The sequence below is a fragment of the Mizuhopecten yessoensis genome, unplaced genomic scaffold (assembly GCF_002113885.1).
Source record: "Mizuhopecten yessoensis strain PY_sf001 unplaced genomic scaffold, ASM211388v2 scaffold11157, whole genome shotgun sequence".
NCBI lineage: Eukaryota > Metazoa > Mollusca > Bivalvia > Pectinida > Pectinidae > Mizuhopecten > Mizuhopecten yessoensis.
Genome location: NW_018408908.1, coordinates 119588 through 145208, shown reverse-complemented (window position 1 = coordinate 145208; position 25621 = coordinate 119588). Strand labels below are relative to the sequence as shown.

The 25621-nt window shown below is 41.0% G+C and overlaps 1 protein-coding gene across 1 annotated transcript in view; it reads left to right on the top strand.

Moving 5' to 3' along the window:
• The window catches only part of LOC110467075 (neuroglian-like), a gene marked incomplete at its 3' end in the record, with an annotated part of 317409 nt that overhangs the window by 178401 nt on the left and 113387 nt on the right, over positions 1 to 25621 (top strand). Inside the window, exon 4 of the mRNA XM_021523975.1 lies at positions 1270 to 1412. Within this exon, the coding sequence (XP_021379650.1) occupies positions 1334 to 1412 (79 nt within the window). The remainder of the gene's footprint in view (positions 1 to 1269; positions 1413 to 25621) is intronic.

The window sequence follows — 25621 nt, the reverse complement described above, 5'->3', positions numbered from 1 at the left end:
TTCTCTCACATGTTGTTAGTCACTTTAATACTCTCTGTATTGATCGTCAATACATAACCCCGGCGACAACGCCAGTATCTGCTGTCGTTCTCAACGTGACAACAACAGGGTTTTTCTTTCCCTAGTCAAACATACATGCCACCCCTTGACCGAGACGGCGCGTGGCCCACGTCTACCCCCTACCGACAACTCCACACTACATTAGTGGCTTAAAAAACATACACAATAAGAAGACACCAGATATTGTTACCACCCAATAATAAATGAAATTAAAAGCTTGAACGATTAACTGAACCCACTCATTGATTCATCAAGATTCACGATAAGATCATTCCATTGCTACGAACGTCGTATGTGAGTCACATTGTCTCACTCCGATCCATTGAGTGACTCCAGTGGATGGAGGCAAGCAGGCTTAACACAAAGAGCGCTCACCGACGATATACAAGTATAGTTGTAGTGTAGCATTGGAGAATAGTGGACTGATATTATACTTTTCTACCAGTGTTTTGTGTAGGTATTATTCCAGGTGTGTTTTCGGACAGACTATCTGTTGTTTCAGCACACCGATGTCCTGGACCAGAGGTGTATTGGGATGTTAGTGCGGTAATGAAGTGTGATGAATTTTTTATACCTTGACGCATCAGGAAGAAGCTGACATAGGATCTTCGGCGCAGAATTAATGAATTAGGGTCTGATGCTGCTTGAACAATTCCTCTATTTGTGTGTGTGTGAAGGTTTTCAGTGGAATCGGTGACACGAGATGTGAGAGATGCGTAGCGTCCTGTCCTCATCAGGAGGTTTTTCTATCACATTTTGGAGGAGCTGAGCTTGTATGGGTGCTTGTATCCGTGACCTACTATTATCAATTGTCCAACCCCCTAAGGCTATCACATCCAATGGTGGTGGGCCTGTGGTGTGTGTATTCATTGGTGTGTATAGAGTTTCTCCATTGAACACGTTGACTAGGTGGTAACAGAGTGGTTGATACCGAAACAATTCTTAACAGAATAACTTGACTGGAATACAGGTTGGTTGTTGTGAATAACCTGAACCCATTATTAGGATTATGATGTAATGCAATTATTTCCAACAAATAATTTTCATTGCCAGTTGGGGTTTTTTTTCGTGGACAGACTGACCTGAAACTTGCACATGGATATTGAATGTGAATTTAATCATATACAACATTAATTAAGGATCACGATGTAATTTCAATCAAATTTTTTTACCAGAATTTTTTTCCTTCCATTTTATGTGGACAAGCAGTCGGCAATCTGAGGTTTGAGATGTGTGATCAGCGAGTGGGGTTGATCAGTTGCTGTAACACGGGATGAGGAGTAAAATGTGGAAAATCGTTGAGTTCTGGGATGTACTGCTGTGGAGTTGGATATTTATCGCTACTCTAGCAGGTAAGAGAATTTAAATTTCATACCGATTTATTTTCAGGTATATTTGTGCGGGAACAAAAATTTCATTTTTTTATACAACCGTGTGGAGGTTGTCTTACAAACTTCTCACGGTCAAACTAGTAACAGAAACTTTATAGAAATACCGTAATATCAGTGATATTATCAGTAATATCTTAGCTCTAAATTAATGAATATTTTAATTCAAAAATGAAAATTAAATGAAAATATTATTTTTAACATTAAAAGTATATTGTGTTTCGGGAAATGAATGTTTAAAACTATAGGTGCGAACAGATGAAGGTTTTGATTTCGGAAGTTAATGCGATACATGATATTAAAATTATTAAAACAAAAGTTGCAGATTTAACAAAATAATTTTCACAAAATTTCCAAATGATTTTCAGTCAAATGCAAATAATGTTTTTTTCTAGAATTCCATTTTAAAACCATTGTCATCCTCTTAACACAGTCTAAACTTGACCCACTTTGAAAACACCGACACCAAATGATATCTGTACACAACAATGTACAATCCATCAGGCCAGTCTGGATTGTATCTGTCTTTGAGAATGTAATTCCACTTCTGGGCTTTCCAGGCGTATCAGAGCTCTTCACCATCCACTATCTAACTGTTGTAGTTCTTCACGCAAGTGAAGGAATCGACACTTCATATATAGCACTTCCATAGAAACATGAAATTGTAGGTGATACAGTGTGGTACTGTTTTAAATCACCACTACACATTATCGTAGCCTCTGTCAAGTTGATCAAGAGACAATCTGGTTCAATACAGAATCTAAGATGCAAGTCTATATGTAATCCATTGCTATTCCTAGTAAATCAACTTTTTGAACTGCAGCATTTTGAAATGCCTGAACACCTGGTACAGAATTTATTAGAACATTCGGAAATAAAATGTTCACAATCTGATTAGTACTGGCGAATGGAGCCTTGGGTTACACACAACGAAAAAACCTAGACTGCAATATATAATTTTGAATGATGTAACATTGGTGTGATCTAGTGCTGTTTAAAAGACATCACAATCTTTTTAGAGGATGGATACAATATTATGCGTGTCAGAATTCTTACTATAACGGGTGAAAGAAGCTTAGGTCTCTCCTTCTGGCTGCAGACTAAAGAGCTCGTTACAACTGTACAACAATACTTCAACTTCCACTGAGGAATTGTCTAGGCCTCTCAATATGATTATTTTACGGCTGATGAATTATACATATTTCAGCTTTCACAGAGTCGAACATTTCCTTTATGATTTCAAGTGATTTGGAATAGGGGCTCAATCCACTGGGATTTTGACTGTGAACCTGCTACAGGTTGCTTGTTAGCAAAGAAGCAACAACAAGGCGCTATTGTTGTAAAGATTTGAATTAAAACTTAGTTCAGTGTTAAAATAACCTTAAAGCACTGTTTTCAATGAAAACAATTTTAAACTGTTCATAATTTTGTAAATTAACTTATTTTATTGTTAGAAAATAAATAAATATCAATAATGTTAGAATGACTTTGAAATACTTTTTTTGATGAAATTTTTTGAAAATGGTAATAACTTTGTAAAAATCCCTCGCCTTGTTGTTTATCTTTAAATACTGAATATGGATCCTTATCAATAAGAATACACTGATACACGATGTTATGTGTTTGAACTTGACACCATGACTCCAGGGAATTGACTACAATACTGTATGTATGGCATTGTATCATAAATTATATATGTCTGCATTAGTTCATGCATGCGTGGGTTAAACCTTGCAGTTTGATGATCCTTGTGATGTAGAAGATTTCCTATACCTTGTCCAGGTATACAGCGAGGCTGGATTATGAATAAATATTGGTGAAGGTATAAGGGAGGGGAATTCAGCTGTGTCGTCAGTTTAGTAGGTAGAGAGCTACTGTTGAAATTTTTTGAGGAGGGGGTCAGTACTTCATGAGATGTGATTGTTTAAGTCCAAGGAGGAGCTGTTGTTTATCGTTAGAGTTGGGTGGGCAGTTTAAAGAAGGTAATTTGAGTGAGTTGGAGAGGTTACCAAAGGCATGGTCTTTGAGTGAGATTGAAAAGTGGGGTATATCACTAGTCAGTCTAATGAGGAGGAGGGGTGAGTATAGGATTTTATAGTGGAAATTGTCAATGAGTTGGGGGAGGGGAAGGCCCCAATCAATTAAACCCATTGAAAGACATCAATGAACCTTGAAAATTCCAATTTCAATCAATCTTGTAACTATTGTAACTATTGTGGCTAGCTTAACCTAACAAACTGGAGGGCCATCATTGATGTAGAGGCTGATACTGTCCCACACAATGAGCGTGTCCGTTGTTGTCGTCGAACCTTACACTAATGTTGTTTCAGTGAATGTTGTAACATGTTTTAACAATTATGGAATACCACACCTCAGTGACTTTAAATAGAGGCAGATCGGAGCACCGGAGTGTGAACAATCTACAGTTAGGTTTTTGTACCATTTCAGGTTTGAAAAATAACTACAATAGATATTTACCATCAAAAAACAGTTGTCTATGGATATGTGTGTAAATAGATGGGAAAATGTATTGTTTGTTTAGGTTAAAAAATGTCTAAACTTCCTGTCAGAAAACAGTTTTGATGTGAAAATATTATAAATGTCATATGGTAACATATTGTAAAATAAATTATTCAATTCATAAATAAAAACTGAAACACATGTTCCAATATAAACTTTGTGATACACCTATGAGGAGAGATTGGTCGGGGACACACATGACCAGAAGGTATTGTGAGATGAGTGCTGATGAGGTATTGAGATCAGAAGTGACGATAGTGGTCCTGCGGAGGCTGCATGCCTGTATAGCGATGTGTCACCAGGCTAGAGCTAGCACAGACATATGTGTCATTCTGAAATCAACAGGGAGTACTTACCATCAGTGAAATAGACTGCTTTCTTGTCAACAGTGGACAGTAGCATCAGTGTCGGATACAAATGTCACTGTGCTATATATTATATAAAGATACAAACATACAATCTCAATAACATGTTTCTGTTTTGTAAATTAAAACATATATAACAGACCCTATATCATGTACCTTCAATGGGTATATTTCATTGGGTGGCAAATCTTACAGGAAAAATACACAGTCAGACCTAAGTACCTCCAAACTCTAGATGGATACTCTAGCCGACTGTGTTACCTGGGCGCTGGTGATCAACCCAGTCCAATTCCGTTTTATATAGATACATAGAGTTTCAATGTTATGTCCCGTCTATATGAAGCAAAGATACAAGCATTTCACTAGTATATAAAGTATGTAGGAGGGCATAAATACAAAAAGATGTACATCGTATGCTATTTTAGGGTGCATTTCAAACTAGTAAGATCGTACCATAGTTCCTGTACTACTCCAGCGTTTTCTATGTAAACCAATAGTCGGTTAGAACCTGCTGTGACAGAATTAAAACAACCACCATATATATTATGATATAGATATATAATTACCTACCTTAGTTATAGGCTATGGGTGTCTTTAGAGTTGTACTGGTAGGTTTATTTTAACAAATATGGTATTGGTCTTGAAAATTATACATTATGTTAGAACATGCTCGGATAGAACTGAAACAACCACCATATATATTGTGATATAGATATATAATTACCTACCTTAGTTACAGGCTTTGGGTGTGAGAGTTGAAATGATAGGTTTATTTTAACAAATATGGTATTGGGCTTGAAAATTATACATTATATGGGCAAGAGATTTGGTTATTTGGCAGTTTGTGGGAACTAAGAAAGCTATGGAAGAAGTCATAATGGGCTCTTAATTAGTATACAGCGGTAATCAAACCTCCATCTTGAAAGTCACTATATGTTCATTACGTTTTATAATGCAGCTAGAATACTAGATAATCTAATAGTCTCCTCCATGTTAATTCCCTATAAGGACTGACTGCATTGAGATACTCAAATTAGCATTAGATTTTGTTTTAATCTGCATAAATTCACAGCTAGTGGGTGCTCACCATCGGGACTCGACGCTCATATGGTGCCTGTGCCTGCGTTGATAATACAACATGATATATGACCTGAAAATCCTAAATTGATTTGACAATTTTATCTCTAAGCAGAAAATAACATTTTCTCTATGTGAGAAAGACAATGCTGCGGATCTTGACGAGACTAACCAGAATGTTTTAATAGGTGCAGCCGTAACTCAAATTGCAACCGTTCAAAAATGATTTAGAAAGAAATGCAACCGACCTTGGATGGTCAGAGAAGCGTTAAAAACCAAGTGAATCCCAATATCACAGCGACAGGGCTTGCTGGGGTTACAGTGGATAATGAAAATGCTGGTTTCATCCAAGATAATTACAGTGTTAGACAAGAAACATTTCCAAAGCAGCTGTCACATGCTCTATAATGCTGGCTTAAAGACAATACCATTGGCACTTAATTTTGTCAAGCCATTCTTGGGCTGATTTTTGGCAACATTTCTCTTTTCAGAAACAGTGACCCATTGCTTTGAGGGTTAGCACGGGGCAAAGCAGATATCCAATTGCGATGTGGGTTAGCACGAGGCAAAGCAGACATCCCATTGCTTTGTAGGTTAGCACGGGGCAAAGCAGATATCCCATTACTTTGTAGGTTATTATGAGGCAAAGCAGATATCCCATTGCTTTGTGGGTTATTAAGAGGCAAAGCAGATATCCCATTGCTTTGTGGGTTAGCACGAGGCAAAGCAGATATCCCATTGCTTTGTGGGTTATTAAGAGGCAAAGCAGATATCCCATTGCTTTGTGGGTTAGCATGATGCAAAGCAGATATCCCATTACTTTGTGGGTTAGCATGAGGCAAAGCAGATATCCCATTACTTTGTGGGGTATTATGAGGCAAAGCAGACATCCCATTGCTTTGTGGGTTAGCACGAGGCAAAGCAGACATCCCATTGCTTTGTGGGTTAGCATGAGGCAAAGCAGACATCCCATTGCTTTGTAGTTTAGCACGGGGCAAAGCAGATATCCCATTGCTTTGTGGGTTAGCATGATGCAAAGCAGATATCCCATTACTTTGTGGGTTAGCATAAGGCAAAGCAGATATCCCATTGCTTTGTGGGTTAGCACGAGGCAAAGCAGACATCCCATTGCTTTGTAGTTTAGCACGGGGCAAAGCAGATATCCCATTGCTTTGTGGGTTAGCATGAGGCAAAGCAGATATCCCATTTCTTTGTGGGTTAGCACGAGGCAAAGCAGATATCCCATTGCTTTGTGGGTTAGCACGAGGCATAGCAGACATCCCGTTGCTTTGTGGGTTAGCACGGGGCAAAGCAGATATCCCGTTGCTTTGTAGGTTAGCACGGGGCAAAGCAGATATCCCATTTCTTTGTGGGTTAGCACGAGGCAAAGCAGATATCCCATTGCTTTGTGGGTTATTATGAGGCAAAGCAGATATCCCATTGCTTTGTGGGTTATTATGAGGCAAAGCAGATATCCCATTGCTTTGTGGGTTAGCACGAGGCAAAGCAGACATCCCGTTGCTTTGTAGGTTAGCATGAGGCAAAGCAGATATCCCATTACTTTGTGGGTTAGCACGGGGCAAAGTAGATATCCCATTGCTTTGTAGGTTAGCATGAGGCATAGCAGACATTCCGTTGCGTTGTGGGTTAGCACGAGGCAAAGCAGACATCACGTTGCTTTGTAGGTTAGCATGAGGCATAGCAGACATTCCGTTGCTTTGTGGGGTAGCACGAGGCAAAGCAGACATCCCATTGCTTTGTGGGTTAGCACGAGGAAAAGCAGACATCCCGTTGCTTTGTAGGGTAGCATGAGGCATAGCAGACATTCCGTTGCGTTGTGGGTTAGCACGAGGCAAAGCAGACATCCCATTGCTTTGTAGGTTAGCATGAGGCATATCAGACATTCCGTTGCTTTGTGGGTTAGCACGAGGCAAAGCAGATATCCCATTGCTTTGTTGGTTATTATGAGGCAAAGCAGACATCCCATTGCTTTGTAGGTTAGCATGAGGCAAGGCAGATATCCCATTACTTTGTGGGTTAGCACGGGGCAAAGCAGATATCCCATTGCTTTGTAGGTTAGCATGAGGCATAGCAGACATTCCGTTGCTTTGTGGGTTAGCACGAGGCAAAGCAGATATCCCATTGCTTTGTGGGTTAGCACGGGGCAAAGCAGATATCCCATTGCTTTGTGGGTTAGCACGAGGCAAAGCAGATATCCCATTGCTTTGTGGGTTAGCACGAGGCAAAGCAGATATCCCGTTGCTTTGTAGGTTAGCACGGGGCAAAGCAGATATCCCGTTGCTTTGTGGGTTAGCACGAGGCAAAGCAGATATCCCATTGCTTTGTGGGTTAGCACGGGGCAAAGCAGATATCCCGTTGCTTTGTGGGTTAGCACGAGGCAAAGCAGATATCCCGTTGCTTTGTAGGTTAGCACGGGGCAAAGCAGATATCCCGTTGCTTTGTGGGTTAGCACGAGGCAAAGCAGATATCCCATTGCTTTGTGGGTTAGCACGAGGCAAAGCAGATATCCCGTTGCTTTGTGGGTTAGCACGAGGCAAAGCAGATATCCCGTTGCTTTGTGGGTTAGCACGAGGCAAAGCAGATATCCCATTGCTTTGTAGGTTAGCACGAGGCAAAGCAGATATCCCATTGCTTTGTGGGTTAGCACGAGGCAAAGCAGATATCCCATTGCTTTGTGGGTTAGCACGAGGCAAAGCAGATATCCCGTTGCTTTGTAGGTTAGCACGAGGCAAAGCAGATATCCCGTTGCTTTGTAGGTTAGCACGAGGCAAAGCAGATATCCCATTGCTTTGTGGGTTAGCACGAGGCAAAGCAGATATCCCATTGCTTTGTGGGTTAGCACGAGGCAAAGCAGATATCCCGTTGCTTTGTGGGTTAGCACGAGGCAAAGCAGATATCCCGTTGCTTTGTGGGTTAGCACGGGGCAAAGCAGATATCCCGTTGCTTTGTGGGTTAGCACGAGGCAAAGCAGATATCCCATTGCTTTGTGGGTTAGCACGAGGCAAAGCAGATATCCCGTTGCTTTGTGGGTTAGCACGAGGCAAAGCAGATATCCCGTTGCTTTGTGGGTTAGCACGAGGCAAAGCAGATATCCCATTGCTTTGTAGGTTAGCACGAGGCAAAGCAGATATCCCATTGCTTTGTGGGTTAGCACGAGGCAAAGCAGATATCCCATTGCTTTGTGGGTTAGCACGAGGCAAAGCAGATATCCCGTTGCTTTGTGGGTTAGCACGAGGCAAAGCAGATATCCCGTTGCTTTGTGGGTTAGCACGAGGCAAAGCAGATATCCCATTGCTTTGTGGGTTAGCACGAGGCAAAGCAGATATCCCATTGCTTTGTGGGTTAGCACGAGGCAAAGCAGATATCCCGTTGCTTTGTGGGTTAGCACGAGGCAAAGCAGATATCCCGTTGCTTTGTGGGTTAGCACGAGGCAAAGCAGATATCCCGTTGCTTTGTGGGTTAGCACGAGGCAAAGCAGATATCCCGTTGCTTTGTGGGTTAGCACGAGGCAAAGCAGATATCCCGTTGCTTTGTGGGTTAGCACGAGGCAAAGCAGATATCCCGTTGCTTTGTGGGTTAGCACGAGGCAAAGCAGATATCCCATTGCTTTGTAGGTTAGCACGAGGCAAAGCAGATATCCCATTGCTTTGTGGGTTAGCACGAGGCAAAGCAGATATCCCATTGCTTTGTGGGTTAGCACGAGGCAAAGCAGATATCCCGTTGCTTTGTAGGTTAGCACGAGGCAAAGCAGATATCCCGTTGCTTTGTAGGTTAGCACGAGGCAAAGCAGATATCCCATTGCTTTGTGGGTTAGCACGAGGCAAAGCAGATATCCCATTGCTTTGTGGGTTAGCACGAGGCAAAGCAGATATCCCGTTGCTTTGTGGGTTAGCACGAGGCAAAGCAGATATCCCGTTGCTTTGTGGGTTAGCACGGGGCAAAGCAGATATCCCGTTGCTTTGTGGGTTAGCACGAGGCAAAGCAGATATCCCATTGCTTTGTGGGTTAGCACGAGGCAAAGCAGATATCCCGTTGCTTTGTGGGTTAGCACGAGGCAAAGCAGATATCCCGTTGCTTTGTGGGTTAGCACGAGGCAAAGCAGATATCCCATTGCTTTGTAGGTTAGCACGAGGCAAAGCAGATATCCCATTGCTTTGTGGGTTAGCACGAGGCAAAGCAGATATCCCATTGCTTTGTGGGTTAGCACGAGGCAAAGCAGATATCCCGTTGCTTTGTAGGTTAGCACGAGGCAAAGCAGATATCCCGTTGCTTTGTAGGTTAGCACGAGGCAAAGCAGATATCCCATTGCTTTGTGGGTTAGCACGAGGCAAAGCAGATATCCCATTGCTTTGTGGGTTAGCACGAGGCAAAGCAGATATCCCGTTGCTTTGTAGGTTAGCACGAGGCAAAGCAGATATCCCGTTGCTTTGTAGGTTAGCACGAGGCAAAGCAGATATCCCATTGCTTTGTGGGTTAGCACGAGGCAAAGCAGATATCCCATTGCTTTGTGGGTTAGCACGAGGCAAAGCAGATATCCCGTTGCTTTGTGGGTTAGCACGAGGCAAAGCAGATATCCCGTTGCTTTGTGGGTTAGCACGGGGCAAAGCAGATATCCCGTTGCTTTGTGGGTTAGCACGAGGCAAAGCAGATATCCCATTGCTTTGTGGGTTAGCACGAGGCAAAGCAGATATCCCGTTGCTTTGTGGGTTAGCACGAGGCAAAGCAGATATCCCGTTGCTTTGTGGGTTAGCACGAGGCAAAGCAGATATCCCATTGCTTTGTAGGTTAGCACGAGGCAAAGCAGATATCCCATTGCTTTGTGGGTTAGCACGAGGCAAAGCAGATATCCCATTGCTTTGTGGGTTAGCACGAGGCAAAGCAGATATCCCGTTGCTTTGTGGGTTAGCACGAGGCAAAGCAGATATCCCGTTGCTTTGTGGGTTAGCACGAGGCAAAGCAGATATCCCATTGCTTTGTGGGTTAGCACGAGGCAAAGCAGATATCCCATTGCTTTGTGGGTTAGCACGAGGCAAAGCAGATATCCCGTTGCTTTGTAGGTTAGCACGGGGCAAAGCAGATATCCCGTTGCTTTGTGGGTTAGCACGAGGCAAAGCAGATATCCCATTGCTTTGTGGGTTAGCACGAGGCAAAGCAGATATCCCGTTGCTTTGTGGGTTAGCACGAGGCAAAGCAGATATCCCGTTGCTTTGTGGGTTAGCACGAGGCAAAGCAGATATCCCGTTGCTTTGTGGGTTAGCACGAGGCAAAGCAGATATCCCATTGCTTTGTAGGTTAGCACGAGGCAAAGCAGATATCCCATTGCTTTGTGGGTTAGCACGAGGCAAAGCAGATATCCCATTGCTTTGTGGGTTAGCACGAGGCAAAGCAGATATCCCGTTGCTTTGTAGGTTAGCACGAGGCAAAGCAGATATCCCGTTGCTTTGTAGGTTAGCACGAGGCAAAGCAGATATCCCATTGCTTTGTGGGTTAGCACGAGGCAAAGCAGATATCCCATTGCTTTGTGGGTTAGCACGAGGCAAAGCAGATATCCCGTTGCTTTGTGGGTTAGCACGAGGCAAAGCAGATATCCCGTTGCTTTGTGGGTTAGCACGAGGCAAAGCAGATATCCCGTTGCTTTGTGGGTTAGCACGAGGCAAAGCAGATATCCCGTTGCTTTGTGGGTTAGCACGAGGCAAAGCAGATATCCCATTGCTTTGTAGGTTAGCACGAGGCAAAGCAGATATCCCATTGCTTTGTGGGTTAGCACGAGGCAAAGCAGATATCCCATTGCTTTGTGGGTTAGCACGAGGCAAAGCAGATATCCCGTTGCTTTGTAGGTTAGCACGGGGCAAAGCAGATATCCCGTTGCTTTGTGGGTTAGCACGAGGCAAAGCAGATATCCCATTGCTTTGTGGGTTAGCACGAGGCAAAGCAGATATCCCGTTGCTTTGTGGGTTAGCACGAGGCAAAGCAGATATCCCGTTGCTTTGTGGGTTAGCACGGGGCAAAGCAGATATCCCGTTGCTTTGTGGGTTAGCACGAGGCAAAGCAGATATCCCATTGCTTTGTGGGTTAGCACGAGGCAAAGCAGATATCCCGTTGCTTTGTAGGTTAGCACGGGGCAAAGCAGATATCCCGTTGCTTTGTGGGTTAGCACGAGGCAAAGCAGATATCCCATTGCTTTGTGGGTTAGCACGGGGCAAAGCAGATATCCCGTTGCTTTGTGGGTTAGCACGAGGCAAAGCAGATATCCCGTTGCTTTGTAGGTTAGCACGGGGCAAAGCAGATATCCCGTTGCTTTGTGGGTTAGCACGAGGCAAAGCAGATATCCCATTGCTTTGTGGGTTAGCACGAGGCAAAGCAGATATCCCGTTGCTTTGTGGGTTAGCACGAGGCAAAGCAGATATCCCGTTGCTTTGTGGGTTAGCACGAGGCAAAGCAGATATCCCGTTGCTTTGTGGGTTAGCACGAGGCAAAGCAGATATCCCGTTGCTTTGTGGGTTAGCACGAGGCAAAGCAGATATCCCGTTGCTTTGTGGGTTAGCACGAGGCAAAGCAGATATCCCGTTGCTTTGTGGGTTAGCACGAGGCAAAGCAGATATCCCGTTGCTTTGTGGGTTAGCACGAGGCAAAGCAGATATCCCATTGCTTTGTGGGTTAGCACGAGGCAAAGCAGATATCCCGTTGCTTTGTAGGTTAGCACGGGGCAAAGCAGATATCCCGTTGCTTTGTGGGTTAGCACGAGGCAAAGCAGATATCCCATTGCTTTGTGGGTTAGCACGAGGCAAAGCAGATATCCCGTTGCTTTGTGGGTTAGCACGAGGCAAAGCAGATATCCCGTTGCTTTGTGGGTTAGCACGAGGCAAAGCAGATATCCCATTGCTTTGTAGGTTAGCACGAGGCAAAGCAGATATCCCGTTGCTTTGTGGGTTAGCACGAGGCAAAGCAGATATCCCATTGCTTTGTGGGTTAGCACGAGGCAAAGCAGATATCCCGTTGCTTTGTGGGTTAGCACGAGGCAAAGCAGATATCCCGTTGCTTTGTGGGTTAGCACGAGGCAAAGCAGATATCCCGTTGCTTTGTGGGTTAGCACGAGGCAAAGCAGATATCCCGTTGCTTTGTGGGTTAGCACGAGGCAAAGCAGATATCCCATTGCTTTGTAGGTTAGCACGAGGCAAAGCAGATATCCCGTTGCTTTGTGGGTTAGCACGAGGCAAAGCAGATATCCCATTGCTTTGTGGGTTAGCACGAGGCAAAGCAGATATCCCGTTGCTTTGTAGGTTAGCACGAGGCAAAGCAGATATCCCGTTGCTTTGTAGGTTAGCACGAGGCAAAGCAGATATCCCATTGCTTTGTGGGTTAGCACGAGGCAAAGCAGATATCCCATTGCTTTGTGGGTTAGCACGAGGCAAAGCAGATATCCCGTTGCTTTGTGGGTTAGCACGAGGCAAAGCAGATATCCCGTTGCTTTGTGGGTTAGCACGAGGCAAAGCAGATATCCCGTTGCTTTGTGGGTTAGCACGAGGCAAAGCAGATATCCCATTGCTTTGTGGGTTAGCACGAGGCAAAGCAGATATCCCGTTGCTTTGTGGGTTAGCACGAGGCAAAGCAGATATCCCGTTGCTTTGTGGGTTAGCACGGGGCAAAGCAGATATCCCGTTGCTTTGTGGGTTAGCACGAGGCAAAGCAGATATCCCATTGCTTTGTGGGTTAGCACGAGGCAAAGCAGATATCCCGTTGCTTTGTAGGTTAGCACGGGGCAAAGCAGATATCCCGTTGCTTTGTGGGTTAGCACGAGGCAAAGCAGATATCCCATTGCTTTGTGGGTTAGCACGAGGCAAAGCAGATATCCCGTTGCTTTGTGGGTTAGCACGAGGCAAAGCAGATATCCCGTTGCTTTGTGGGTTAGCACGAGGCAAAGCAGATATCCCGTTGCTTTGTGGGTTAGCACGAGGCAAAGCAGATATCCCATTGCTTTGTGGGTTAGCACGAGGCAAAGCAGATATCCCGTTGCTTTGTGGGTTAGCACGAGGCAAAGCAGATATCCCGTTGCTTTGTGGGTTAGCACGAGGCAAAGCAGATATCCCGTTGCTTTGTGGGTTAGCACGAGGCAAAGCAGATATCCCGTTGCTTTGTGGGTTAGCACGAGGCAAAGCAGATATCCCGTTGCTTTGTGGGTTAGCACGAGGCAAAGCAGATATCCCGTTGCTTTGTGGGTTAGCACGAGGCAAAGCAGATATCCCATTGCTTTGTGGGTTAGCATGAGGCAAAGCAGACATCCCGTTGCTTTGTAGGTTAGCATGAGGCAAAGCAGACATCCCGTTGCTTTGTAGGTTAGCACGGGGCAAAGCAGATATCCCGTTGCTTTGTGGGTTAGCACGGGGCAAAGCAGATATCCCGTTGCTTTGTAGGTTAGCATGAGGCATAGCAGACATCCCGTTGCTTTGTAGGTTAGCATGAGGCAAAGCAGACATCCCGTTGCTTTGTAGGTTAGCACGGGGCAAAGCAGATATCCCGTTGCTTTGTGGGTAATGAAAGCCATAGTATTTTTGGGTCAGTTTTGTATTGAGGCCAATAGTTTTGTATGGTACCTATATGTCATATACTTGGAAGTTTTCAGAATCAATATGTATTACATTATTGGATGAACTTCATGGAAAATAAAATAAATAGCGGACTGTTTTTACGCAGTTTCATATGTTGGAACCTTTTGGAAAATATATCATTGAAAGGATACGAGACTGATTTTTCAACAGTTCATTGATCTTGGTCTGATACGAGACACATAGAATGACAAACATAGTATGGATATGGTGCCAGGGTTGCCATTATCGAAAGATGTTGGAGAAAGTTTTACCATAACCCCTATCATCAACCTCCAATGAATCTGTCTGGGGACTGTTTCACTTTTAGCTGTACAGTGTCATGGTCACTCCGTGGTGATATTGACCATTGACTAAAATAGACTTCTGCGTATCTTTTGTTTTTTATTAGAATGATCAATACTTGATATGTCGCAAGTCTCAAACAAGGAAAGAGAGCACCTATTACTTATACAAACTCTTTTTAAAATTGGTTATTGGAATATTGCCATCATTTGCTTAAATGAATAAATCAAAACATCAGATAAAATTATATATATATTATTACTGAAATAAACTAACCAGATATTTAGACCAAAATGGCATCCAGCAATGGAACCTTTAAGGTCAGTGTTTTGGATTGACCACTAGATCTATAGCCATGTAAGGAACCTTTAAGGTCAGTGTTTAGGTTTGACCACTAGATCTATAGCTATGTAAGGACCCTTTAAGGTCAGTGTTTTGGATTGACCACTAGATCTATAGCTACGTAAGGAACCTTTAAGGTCAGTGTTTTGGATTAACCACTAGATCTATAGCTATGTAAGGACCCTTTAAGGTCAGTGTTTTGGATTGACCACTAGATCTATAGCTATGTAAGGAACCTTTAAGGCCAGTGTTTCGGATTGACCACTAGATCTATAGCCATGTAAGGAGCCTTAAAGGTCAGTGTTTCGGATTGACCACTATAGATCTATAGCCATGTAAGGAACCTTTAAGGTCAGTGTTTAGGTTTGACCACTAGATCTATAGCTATGTAAGGACCCTTTAAGGTCAGTGTTTTGGATTGACCACTAGATCTATAGCTACGTAAGGAACCTTTAAGGTCAGTGTTTTGGATTAACCACTAGATCTATAGCTATGTAAGGAACCTTTAAGGACTAGATCTATAGCTATGTAAAGAACCTTTAAGGACAGTATTTAGGATTGACCACTAGATCTATAGCTATTTAAGGAACCTTTAAGGTCAGTGTTTTGGATTAACCACTAGATCTATAGCTATGTAAGGACCCTTTAAGGTCAGTGTTTTGGATTGACCACTAGATCTATAGCTACGTAAGGAACCTTTAAGGTCAGTGTTTTGGATTGACCACTAGATCTATAGCTACGTAAGGAACCTTTAAGGTCAGTGTTTTGGATTAACCACTAGATCTATAGCTATGTAAGGAGCCTTTAAGGTCAGTATTTAGGATTGACCACTAGATCTATTATGTAAGGAACCTTTAAGGTCAGTGTTTCGGATTGACCTCTAGATCTATAGCCATGTAAGGAACCTTTAAGGTTAGTGTTTAGGATTGACCACTAGATCTATAGCCATGTAAGGAGCCTTAAAGGTCAGTGTTTCGGATTGACCACTATAGATCTATAGCCATGTAAGGAACCTTTAAGGTCAGTGTTTAGGTTTGACCACTAGATCTATAGCTATGTAAGAACCTTTCAGGTCAGTGTTTAGGATTGACCACTAGATCTATAGCTATATAAGGAACCTTTAAGGTCAGTGTTTCGGATTGACCACTATAGATCTATAGCCATGTAAGGAACCTTTAAGGTCAGTGTTTAGGTTTGACCACTAGATCTATAGCTATGTAAGGACCCTTTAAGGTCAGTGTTTTGGATTGACCACTAGATCTATAGCTACGTAAGGAACCTTTAAGGTCAGTGTTTTGGATTAACCACTAGATCTATAGCTATGTAAGGAACCTTTAAGGTCAGTGTTTAGGTTTGACCACTAGATCTATAGCTATGTAAGGAACCTTTAAGGTCAGTGTTAAGGATTGACCACTAGATCTATAGCTATGTAAAGAACCTTTAAGGTCAGTATTTAGGATTGACCACTAGATCTATAGCTATGTAAGGAACCTTTAAGGTCAGTGTTTAGGATTGACCACTAGATCTTTAGTCATGTAAGGAACCTTTAAGGTCAGTGTTTAGGTTTGACCACTTGATCTATAGCTATGTAAGGAACCTTTAAGGTCAGTGTTTAGGATTGACCACTAGATCTATAGCCATGTAAGGAACCTTTAAGGACAGTGTTTAGGATTGACCACTAGATCTTTAGTCATGTAAGGAACCTTTAAGGTCAGAGTTTAGGTTTGACCACTTGATCTATAGCTATGTAAGGAACCTTTAAGGTCAGTGTTTCGGATTAACCACTAGCTCTAGAGCTATGTAAGGAACCTTTAAGGTCAGTATTTAGGATTGACCACTACATCTATAGCTATGTAAGGAACCTTTAAGGCCAGTGTTTCGGATTGACCACTAGATCTATAGCCATATAAGGAACCTTTAAGGTCAGTGTTTAGAATTGACCACTAGATCTATAGCTATGTAAGGATCCTTTAAGGTCAGTGTTTCGGATTGACCACTAGATCTATAACCATGTAAGGAACCTTTAAGGTCAGTGTTTAGGATCGACCACTAGCTCTATAGCTATGGTAGGAACCTTTAAGGTCAGTGTTTCGGATTGCCCACTAGATCTATAGCTATGTAAGGAACTATGTAAGGAACCTTTAAGGTCAGTGTTTAGGATCGACCACTAGCTCTATAGCTATGGTAGGAACCTTTAAGGTCAGTGTTTCGGATTGCCCACTAGATCTATAGCTATGTAAGGAACCTTTAAGGGCAGTGTTTCGGATTAACCACTAGCTCTAGAGCCATGTAAGGAACCTTTAAGGTCAGTATTTAGGATTGACCACTACATCTATAGCTATGTAAGGAACCTTTAAGGCCAGTGTTTCGGATTGACCACTAGATCTATAACCATGTAAGGAACCTTTAAGGTCAGTGTTTAGGTTTGACCACTAGATCTATAGCTATGTAACGAACCTTTAAGGTCAGTGTTTAGGATTGAACACTAGATCTATAGCTATGTAAGGAACTATGTAAGGAACCTTTAAGGTCAGTGTTTAGGATCGACCACTAGCTCTATAGCTATGGTAGGAACCTTTAAGGTCAGTGTTTCGGATTAACCACTAGCTCTAGAGCTATGTAAGGAACATTTAAGGTCAGTATTTAGGATTGACCACTACATCTATAGCTATGTAAGGAACCTTTAAGGGCAGTGTTTCGGATTAACCACTAGCTCTAGAGCTATGTAAGGAACCTTTAAGGTCAGTATTTAGGATTGACCACTACATCTATAGCTATGTAAGGAACCTTTAAGGCCAGTGTTTCGGATTGACCACTAGATCTATAACCATGTAAGGAACCTTTAAGGTCAGTGTTTAGGTTTGACCACTAGATCTATAGCTATGTAAGAACCTTTCAGGTCAGTGTTTAGGATTGACCACTAGATCGATAGCTATATAAGGAACCTTTAAGGTCAGTGTTTAGGTTTGACCACTAGATCTATAGCTATGTAACGAACCTTTAAGGTCAGTGTTTAGGATTGAACACTAGATCTATAGCTATGTAAGGAACTATGTAAGGAACCTTTAAGGTCAGTGTTTAGGATCGACCACTAGCTCTATAGCTATGGTAGGAACCTTTAAGGTCAGTGTTTCGGATTGCCCACTAGATCTATAGCTATGTAAGGAACCTTTAAGGTCAGTATTTAGGATTGACCACTACATCTATAGCTATGTAAGGAACCTTTAAGGTCAGTGTTTCGGATTGACCACTAGATCTATAGCCATGTAAGGAACCTTTAAGGTCAGTTCTCTTTATGACATTATCACAGCAGGCCTTGACCTGACACGGTGATAGCCTGTAATGTGGGGGTGACATTGTGTAGATGTCCTGCTGAGATTGTAATGGATTCTGTATCAATCGGTGATATATGTAACATTAGTTCTGACCTCCACAGTCTATTCACTATGGAACATCAACCAGCTGCTACAGATCAATTAGTGATTTAAATTGATGGTTGGCACCGAGTAATGATTGTGGTGGATTGCTGGTCATTATTGTTTCCTAATACTATTGGTTTGTTTGAAAATTTCTTACATACTGGTGAATTGCTGGTCAGTATTGTTCCTTAACCCTTTACCCACCGTAGACCATAATGGACTCGCACCCATAAAGGCATAGTTGATCTGTATAGCTCCAAGAACTACTTTAGCAGTATCTAGTAGAACTGAATATAGTTGTTCCTTTTTATCATTATAATAATATTGCCAAGTGGATGACACTTAATTCAGCCTTGTATGCAGATATCCTTTACCATACATAAAATGTACCTCCTGCATAAAAGGTATCCCAATACCTTTTGGTAAGGGGGTACTGTTTTTATGCATGACACTGGAGTTCAACTCCCATGGTGTTTGTGTCATGAAATATTCAGAGAAAGTGTTTTTCTCCTGCCCACACAACTCCAATAACCCAGGTGAAGTATAAAATGGTCTGATATGGGTGTTACAGTATCTGTGCTGTAGCATTCAAGTGAGGTGGCATTATGATGAAGATGCCATTGCAAACTCTCCCGCCATTAAAACAGAAGTATCCTAAACACACACATGCAGGCATACAAACATGTGGAGGTATTAGCAATGTGGCATAGCACCTTATCACATACACACGCAGACATATAAACATAAAGAGGTATTAGCGAGGTGGCATAGCACCTTAACACACGCAGGCATACAAACATGTGGAGGTATTAGTGAGGTGGCATAGCACCTTAACACACACACGCAGGCATACAAACATTTGGAGGTATTAGTGAGGTGGCATAGCACCTTAACACATACGCAGGCATACAAACATGTGGAGGTATTAGTGAGGTGGCATAGCTTTTAGTTAAAGCCTTATAAGGCTGCTCCTTTGAAATCCTCGAAAATTAGATTGATTGGTATAATGTATGGATTGTATGACCTGCAGGATATCAACAAATGATTAATTTCATTTTTCTTTGTAACTAAGTATCATTGTATGTTTTTGCAATAAGATGAAGTTTAATTCTAATTAGATTATCTGACAAGATTGAATGGAAAAACATATTCACGTCATCAAATATTTTGTAGGAGTATTCTACAAAAAGGACCATGCTGAATTCAAGCATTGCTGTGTTCAGACATTGCAGAAATAAAGAAAATACAGCTTAGAAAATACTGCACTCAAACAATGCTGTGCTTGCACAATTTTACATTTAAAAATTGCTGGAAGAGGTAACAGTACTGCATGCAGACATCACAATAAGTGAAAATACTAAGACGCAGAAAATGGCATTGTTGTGCTTAGATGTTGCAGAAAAAGAACAATGCGTTCAGACATTGAAGAAGGCACCTTTGCTGTTAGTACTTCAAGAATCCTGTTAAAGAAATTAAACACAATCTTCTACTTTCTCTTACCTTGTAGAAATAAAGATGCATTGTGTACAGTTCTGTTGATGACTCTTCTTATCAACTGATAAAAAGGAAGAGAGATGAAAGAAATAGTTTATTTCTTTTGTTTAGATGAAACTGAATACCATATTAAATGTTTTACAAGAAAATGAAATATAAATCTAATTAGACCAAGTATAAAGAAAAGATGTAATGAAAAAACGAGATTCAAAAATGTAAACACTTCAGTCAAGGACCTGGGATGGGTATCGTAATCCAAAAAGGGGAACTTTGTATATGAAGAAGTAGATGATTATATAACATTAATAAACAACATGCTTATATTTGATACAATACAGTGGTAAAGCAAGCACCCTTTCAAATAGAAATGGAACAACCTGAGATATATGATAGATGAGTCCATGTAGGAAACACAGGATTGACAGGGTTGGTAGAAACATGGCTACTTGAAAGTCAACATGCTTATGAGAGCTGAAGTGTGTTGTAAGGAGAACCTGTCAGTGCTAGGGAAGAAAGGCAATTTCTGCTCGAGTTAGATTTAATGGCAAGTAGGATATGGTTTCTTAGCATGGTAGATTTGGACACGTTGACAACTGACCTGTCCAGAGTTGAGTGGACAGTCATGACAGCTCGGACAGTCTGACTAGCTAGTTAGTAGATCTTGTCAAGACCACACTGGCAAATTATTTCTTTTTTTTTACATTGACCAATCACACGAGCACCGGAGCAACATTGATTTCAGTGGACGGGATGGACTACAGAATTATTTTTCATCTCATAAAAAGAGAATTAAGTCTTCACTGATGCGTTCACTCAGGACTGGTGGAAATGACATCTGACATCGTGTGATCATATAAAAATAGTGCTTTATCCAGTAGAGTTGACACACAAATACCTACAAGCTATAATCATGCAGCACGCTTAACTCCACGCGCTCTTTCTTCGGAGCTACTGTAGCGGGCGGAAATGGCATTCAGGGTACATCAGTGGGGATGAGGCGTTATGAACCACACTCAATTGTTATTGATTTAATGGAATTTCCATCAGTTTATTTTCTATAGGCATACGCTTGTAATTTACACCTATTCTTACCCAATAACAGCTTTGATGGCCTTTACCATCACCTTACACCTCATGTCTTAGCTTAGATGAAATGAATGATCAATAACACATAAAATTCTTTATTTTCAGATTTTTTTCTTCAGTTTTTGCTTAGCAGACTTGTACAGCTAATTTTACGAATTCTCTATTTCTTTTTCAAGATTTGTTTCTATCGGTCTTTTTTTTTCTATGATGTATGGTTAGATGGGGTCTTTTTTTCCAATTTTTATCTCTGGGTTTCATATGACATGTTATCTGATATTATTTAGGAATTTTCAAGTTCAAATTCAAAGGAGGTATTGAGGTGTTACAACTGTAAGCTGATTAGCAGGTCGTTAATGAACCACATATGTGTTCTTGTAAGAAGCCCTATTCTGCTGCAGTGTGATAAACTAGGGGATAATTAGACGACATGTTCTAATTGAATGTCGCCAAGGAAACCTAAACCATCATGAATTTATGACAGATCTAGTAAAGTAATACAATAGTGGCTTCTTTTGGGTATTATTCCATTTTATATATTTTTTGTACTTGTTGGAGTTAGTAAGATATATATAATAATAATAATATACAACATTTGATATAGCGCCCTATCTAGCTAACATAAGCCACTCTAAAGTGCTTTACAGTACATAGATATACAATTAATACAATTAGGATAAACATTTTTTGAGGAATTCACAGAAGCTGCCTTATCAGGCGCAAACCACTAATCCTTTGCCACCTGGCTAATATCTCCCTATGTGTGCATGCCTGCATGTGTGCTGGAGATGTATTGTGTTCTGTTTGTAGTGGGGCCGTGCTTTCAACGGCATCTTTTATAGTGCCACCTCACTTGAATGCTAAATCACAGATACCGCAACATCCACCCCAGACCATTTTATACTCCACCTGGGTTGTTGGAGTTGTGTTGGCAGAACAAAAACACTTTCTCTGATATTCCATGTGTGCGATGACTTCGGGGATCGAACCCCGGCCGACTGCGTGGAAGGCTGAAGTGTTACCACTAACCACTACTCACACACTGTACCACTGAGCTATAGGGAAATTCCCTCTTGGTAAGACTAGTAAGGTGATCCCAGACTTTCTACTCTGACACTGTACCACTGAGCTATAGGGAAATTCCCTCTAGGTAAGACTAGTAAGGTGATCCCAGACTTTCTACTCTGACACGTTGAGAAGATTCTGACATGTTGAGTTCCAAGCCGTATTCAGAGTCTATAGTTTATGATTAAATCATCGATAAAAAAAATGAAGAAATAAATCGACTCAAACCGTATCAATGTCAATGTCCAATTCGGCCTCACCTGCAGACGACATGTGCGCCTCGGTCCGCCGATATTTTCCTGTTTGCGTAGGGCACAAAGCCGTTCATTGGAAAGTTACATATTATGTTACACCGAAGTATTTCCACATCAACCATGTCAAACCCTTCAAAACCTTTATTATCATCGTAGGTGACGCTGGAGAATAAATGCTTACCATTAATTCATCGCTTCAATCTACACGTCCGCCAGTTTTATGACTTTTTTTTTCGATTTGAAACTCTCTCGCACACCTTTGGTCATTGCTAGGGTACACTGCCGGGAATATCGAAAGTAATCACAAAACAACCAATCAGAAGCCTTCTACTATACACGTTGGGGTTTGGTATAGCAACAACCCGATTTCACACTTCCTGGCTACCGATCAAAACCTACAGACTGAGAAACGGCCTATGCCGTGCGTAGCAGCCAAAGGGTTAAAAAAACATGAAATTTTATTTGTGTCTTCATGTACAGCATGAACTTTTTTATGTTGAAATATTTACTGGACACTCAACAGTAGAGGTGAGATAAAATCCAAGATGGCGGACTATGTTGAAATTATGTGAACAGGGGGGTTGCTCACAATTAAGCCCCACCCCCCACTTTTAGCCCATCTTTTTTCTCAGGAGGGGGGGGGGCTTATTGCCGGTAAAATACGGTATGTATACTACATATCCCTTACATAAGATCATGTTTAGCAAATTAATTTTGAAACTTAGAAAATATTCCGGCAGACATTCATTGTAGCTTCAAAGAATTTACAAGGACCTGTGCTTTCATCACAATGTATAACCTGTATTTCAGACCTTCACAGACACAACAATTTAAAAGCAAGCTGTATCATATATTGTATGAAAGTCAGACTCAATTTCGGTGTCTGAAGTGTAAATTATTTATATTTCTCTGACCAGGATCGTAATTACAGTTGTAAAATTGTCTCCAATGATCCGCCATCATCCAGTTGTTTTTCCCAGAAATCAATACTCTAACTGTGATTAAAGGGACACTTCCAAACTCCCCTGTGACAGGAATGTATAAAAACAAACCGAAATTTATTTATGTGGAGGATAACAACGACTAAAAAAAATTGACGGAGGATTTTTTTTCTCCACAAAATTGTAAATATTAAGACATTTTGCCACAACAAAATTATTGTATTCAGCAATAATTTGAATGGATTTTCAATCTGGTCTAACCGTGAATTGAATCAGATTTTTCATTTCAAGGGAAATAGAAGGCTGTCTATAGCGAATTACTATAATTATCTACGGTGATCGCCTGCATGTGGCATGCCAGCCACTATGATGGCTGCTGTAATCACGGGCACCAGTGATAGTAAGTCACGACTTCCATCTACATGCCAATTACAGACAAACATGATGTACGTTTCCATCAGGTATTGGTGTGGATGGCCATTTTGACCGGTTTGTCGTCTCCCCTGGGTGGTTACTAGGACCGCTAAGGTAACGCAAGTATTGTAAGTCACTCAGTGAACGCCCCGGGGACTAGCGTATATTGATTAGGCTATAGGTAACGTAAAAACATCCTCAATGCTACCAATCAGACGTAAATGTCAACGCCACTTTGGAAGAGGTTAGTTGAGATATCCTTTTTGACACTATATCCTGGAAATGGTACATTTTCCTTGTGGTCCTTAAACAGGAAGTGACCTTCACTACGATGACTCCTTACTATGTTCTTTCAGCGTGCATATCAGGTTTAGCTATATACTGTATCAATACTTTCATATATTATTAGCATGTAGAATTCAGTATTTACAAGGTCATGCATATGTAAAGGTCATAAATGAAAGAGGTCACCTGTCTGTGACTTGAAAACCTGCCTTTAAGTAAGAATTTAGAGGTATAAAACAGTTGTCTATTTACATATTATAAACTGGAGAAATAAGACTAAAATATCAATTTATTAGAATATGTTATTTATGTTTTACCAAATATGAAGAATCTGTAATGTCCCATCTCTTGTATTTGTATTATTTCTTCCTATGCCTGCCCTGTCTCTTGTACTCCCTGACTTGTCCCTTGTATATTTATTATAATATTTCCCTTCCTCTTCCTGATCCGTGTATTGCCCATTATCTCACAATTCCTAGGTTTCTGGTTTTAATGTCCCCAGTTTTTAATATCAATGTTTTCCCTGAAGGTTTGTATCTAACCTGTCCTTCTGTGTTACCAAACTTTGTTGGGTGTGAGAGTAGGATGATGTAAATCCCTAGGATCCCACTGGGGCAGATCAAGACATCTTCATCGTAATTATCCTCGGATAACAGTTTCTTGGGCACAGATGGTCATCCCTGACACCTGATGTGAGAAGAAGGAGAGAGATCTGACGACAGATAGGAATTACTGAATTATGTCATTGCTTAATCTGTGGTGGCCCCTTGTGCCCTGAAGGTACAATGTGACTTGACTAATGCTGTTTGACAGGAGCATTATAACACTACGCTCTACACACTTATAATCAGTAGGTTACATGGCCTGTCCAGTGATGTCTAGTTTTATTGCTTTCAGCCATACACTAAAATTTACACTAAAAATAGTCAAATTGGTTCTATAATTTTAGATATATACTATATATATATCTCTATGTACAGCAAAACATGTTCATTCGTTTCTCTAGTTTCTCTAGTTGAAAGCAACAAGCCGTAGTGAACTTGACTTGTGCGTACACATTTACCTATTGAACTGGGTTGGTTTACACAATGTTTTTATATCATTGACGAAATAGGATTTGAAATTCTTATTAGAAATGTTTTAAACTCTTTGGATATTATAAAAATATTTGTCAGCTTGAAAAATCCTGCATATGAACAGGATCTGTTTATAGTGATATTGAGGTGATGGTACTGAACAGGAAAATGAATATTATTGATTTTTAGCAGTTTTATGTGTTTTTTTGTACATTTCCTGATATTTGTTAAACATTTATTACAACGCTTTCTTGTCAAGTTGACGTTTAAATAAACAGTGTTCAAAGCACAGCCAGAGCTAGTTTTCACTTCAGTGAGAATTTGATGATGCATCGTGTAAAAAGATTTGATTCCACCAACAACAACCACACTTGTCTAGCCGATATATTTAACAATTGTGACATGTTTCAATCAAATGGAATTAAACCATCTGTCATTTAGAAAAATTGTAACTCGAATTTTCACACGGCAGCTGTTCATTTAATTTTTTGTTATAAATAAAACTTGTGCATCTCTGTTAGTTTGAGCGCACTGTCAGGATCAAAAGGAAAACCTTCAGCTGTTACAAAAACCAGTCCCATCACTAGCACCAGATGTTGCTAACACAAATCATTGCTTTTTTCCGAAGAATTGAAATTTTGAATATGTTGTTTTCACTGCTGGCTCATCATTCCTCTTCTGATGCAATTTCTTAAATTTAAATATGATTTCTATTTTAACGGTGGTTATTTTAACTTTAATGAGTTTCTAATGAGAGAAAGCATTTTCAATTTTTTGGCTGATTTAAATTCATAAAACTGATTAAGTATACTCTGCTAGCCTACAAAAACAGCTCAGTGTTTTAATTTAATTTCTGGTAAGACAATTTCTGATAAGACAATTTCTGGTAAGACAATTTCAATAAGTTTTCTATTAGTATGCTTGACACG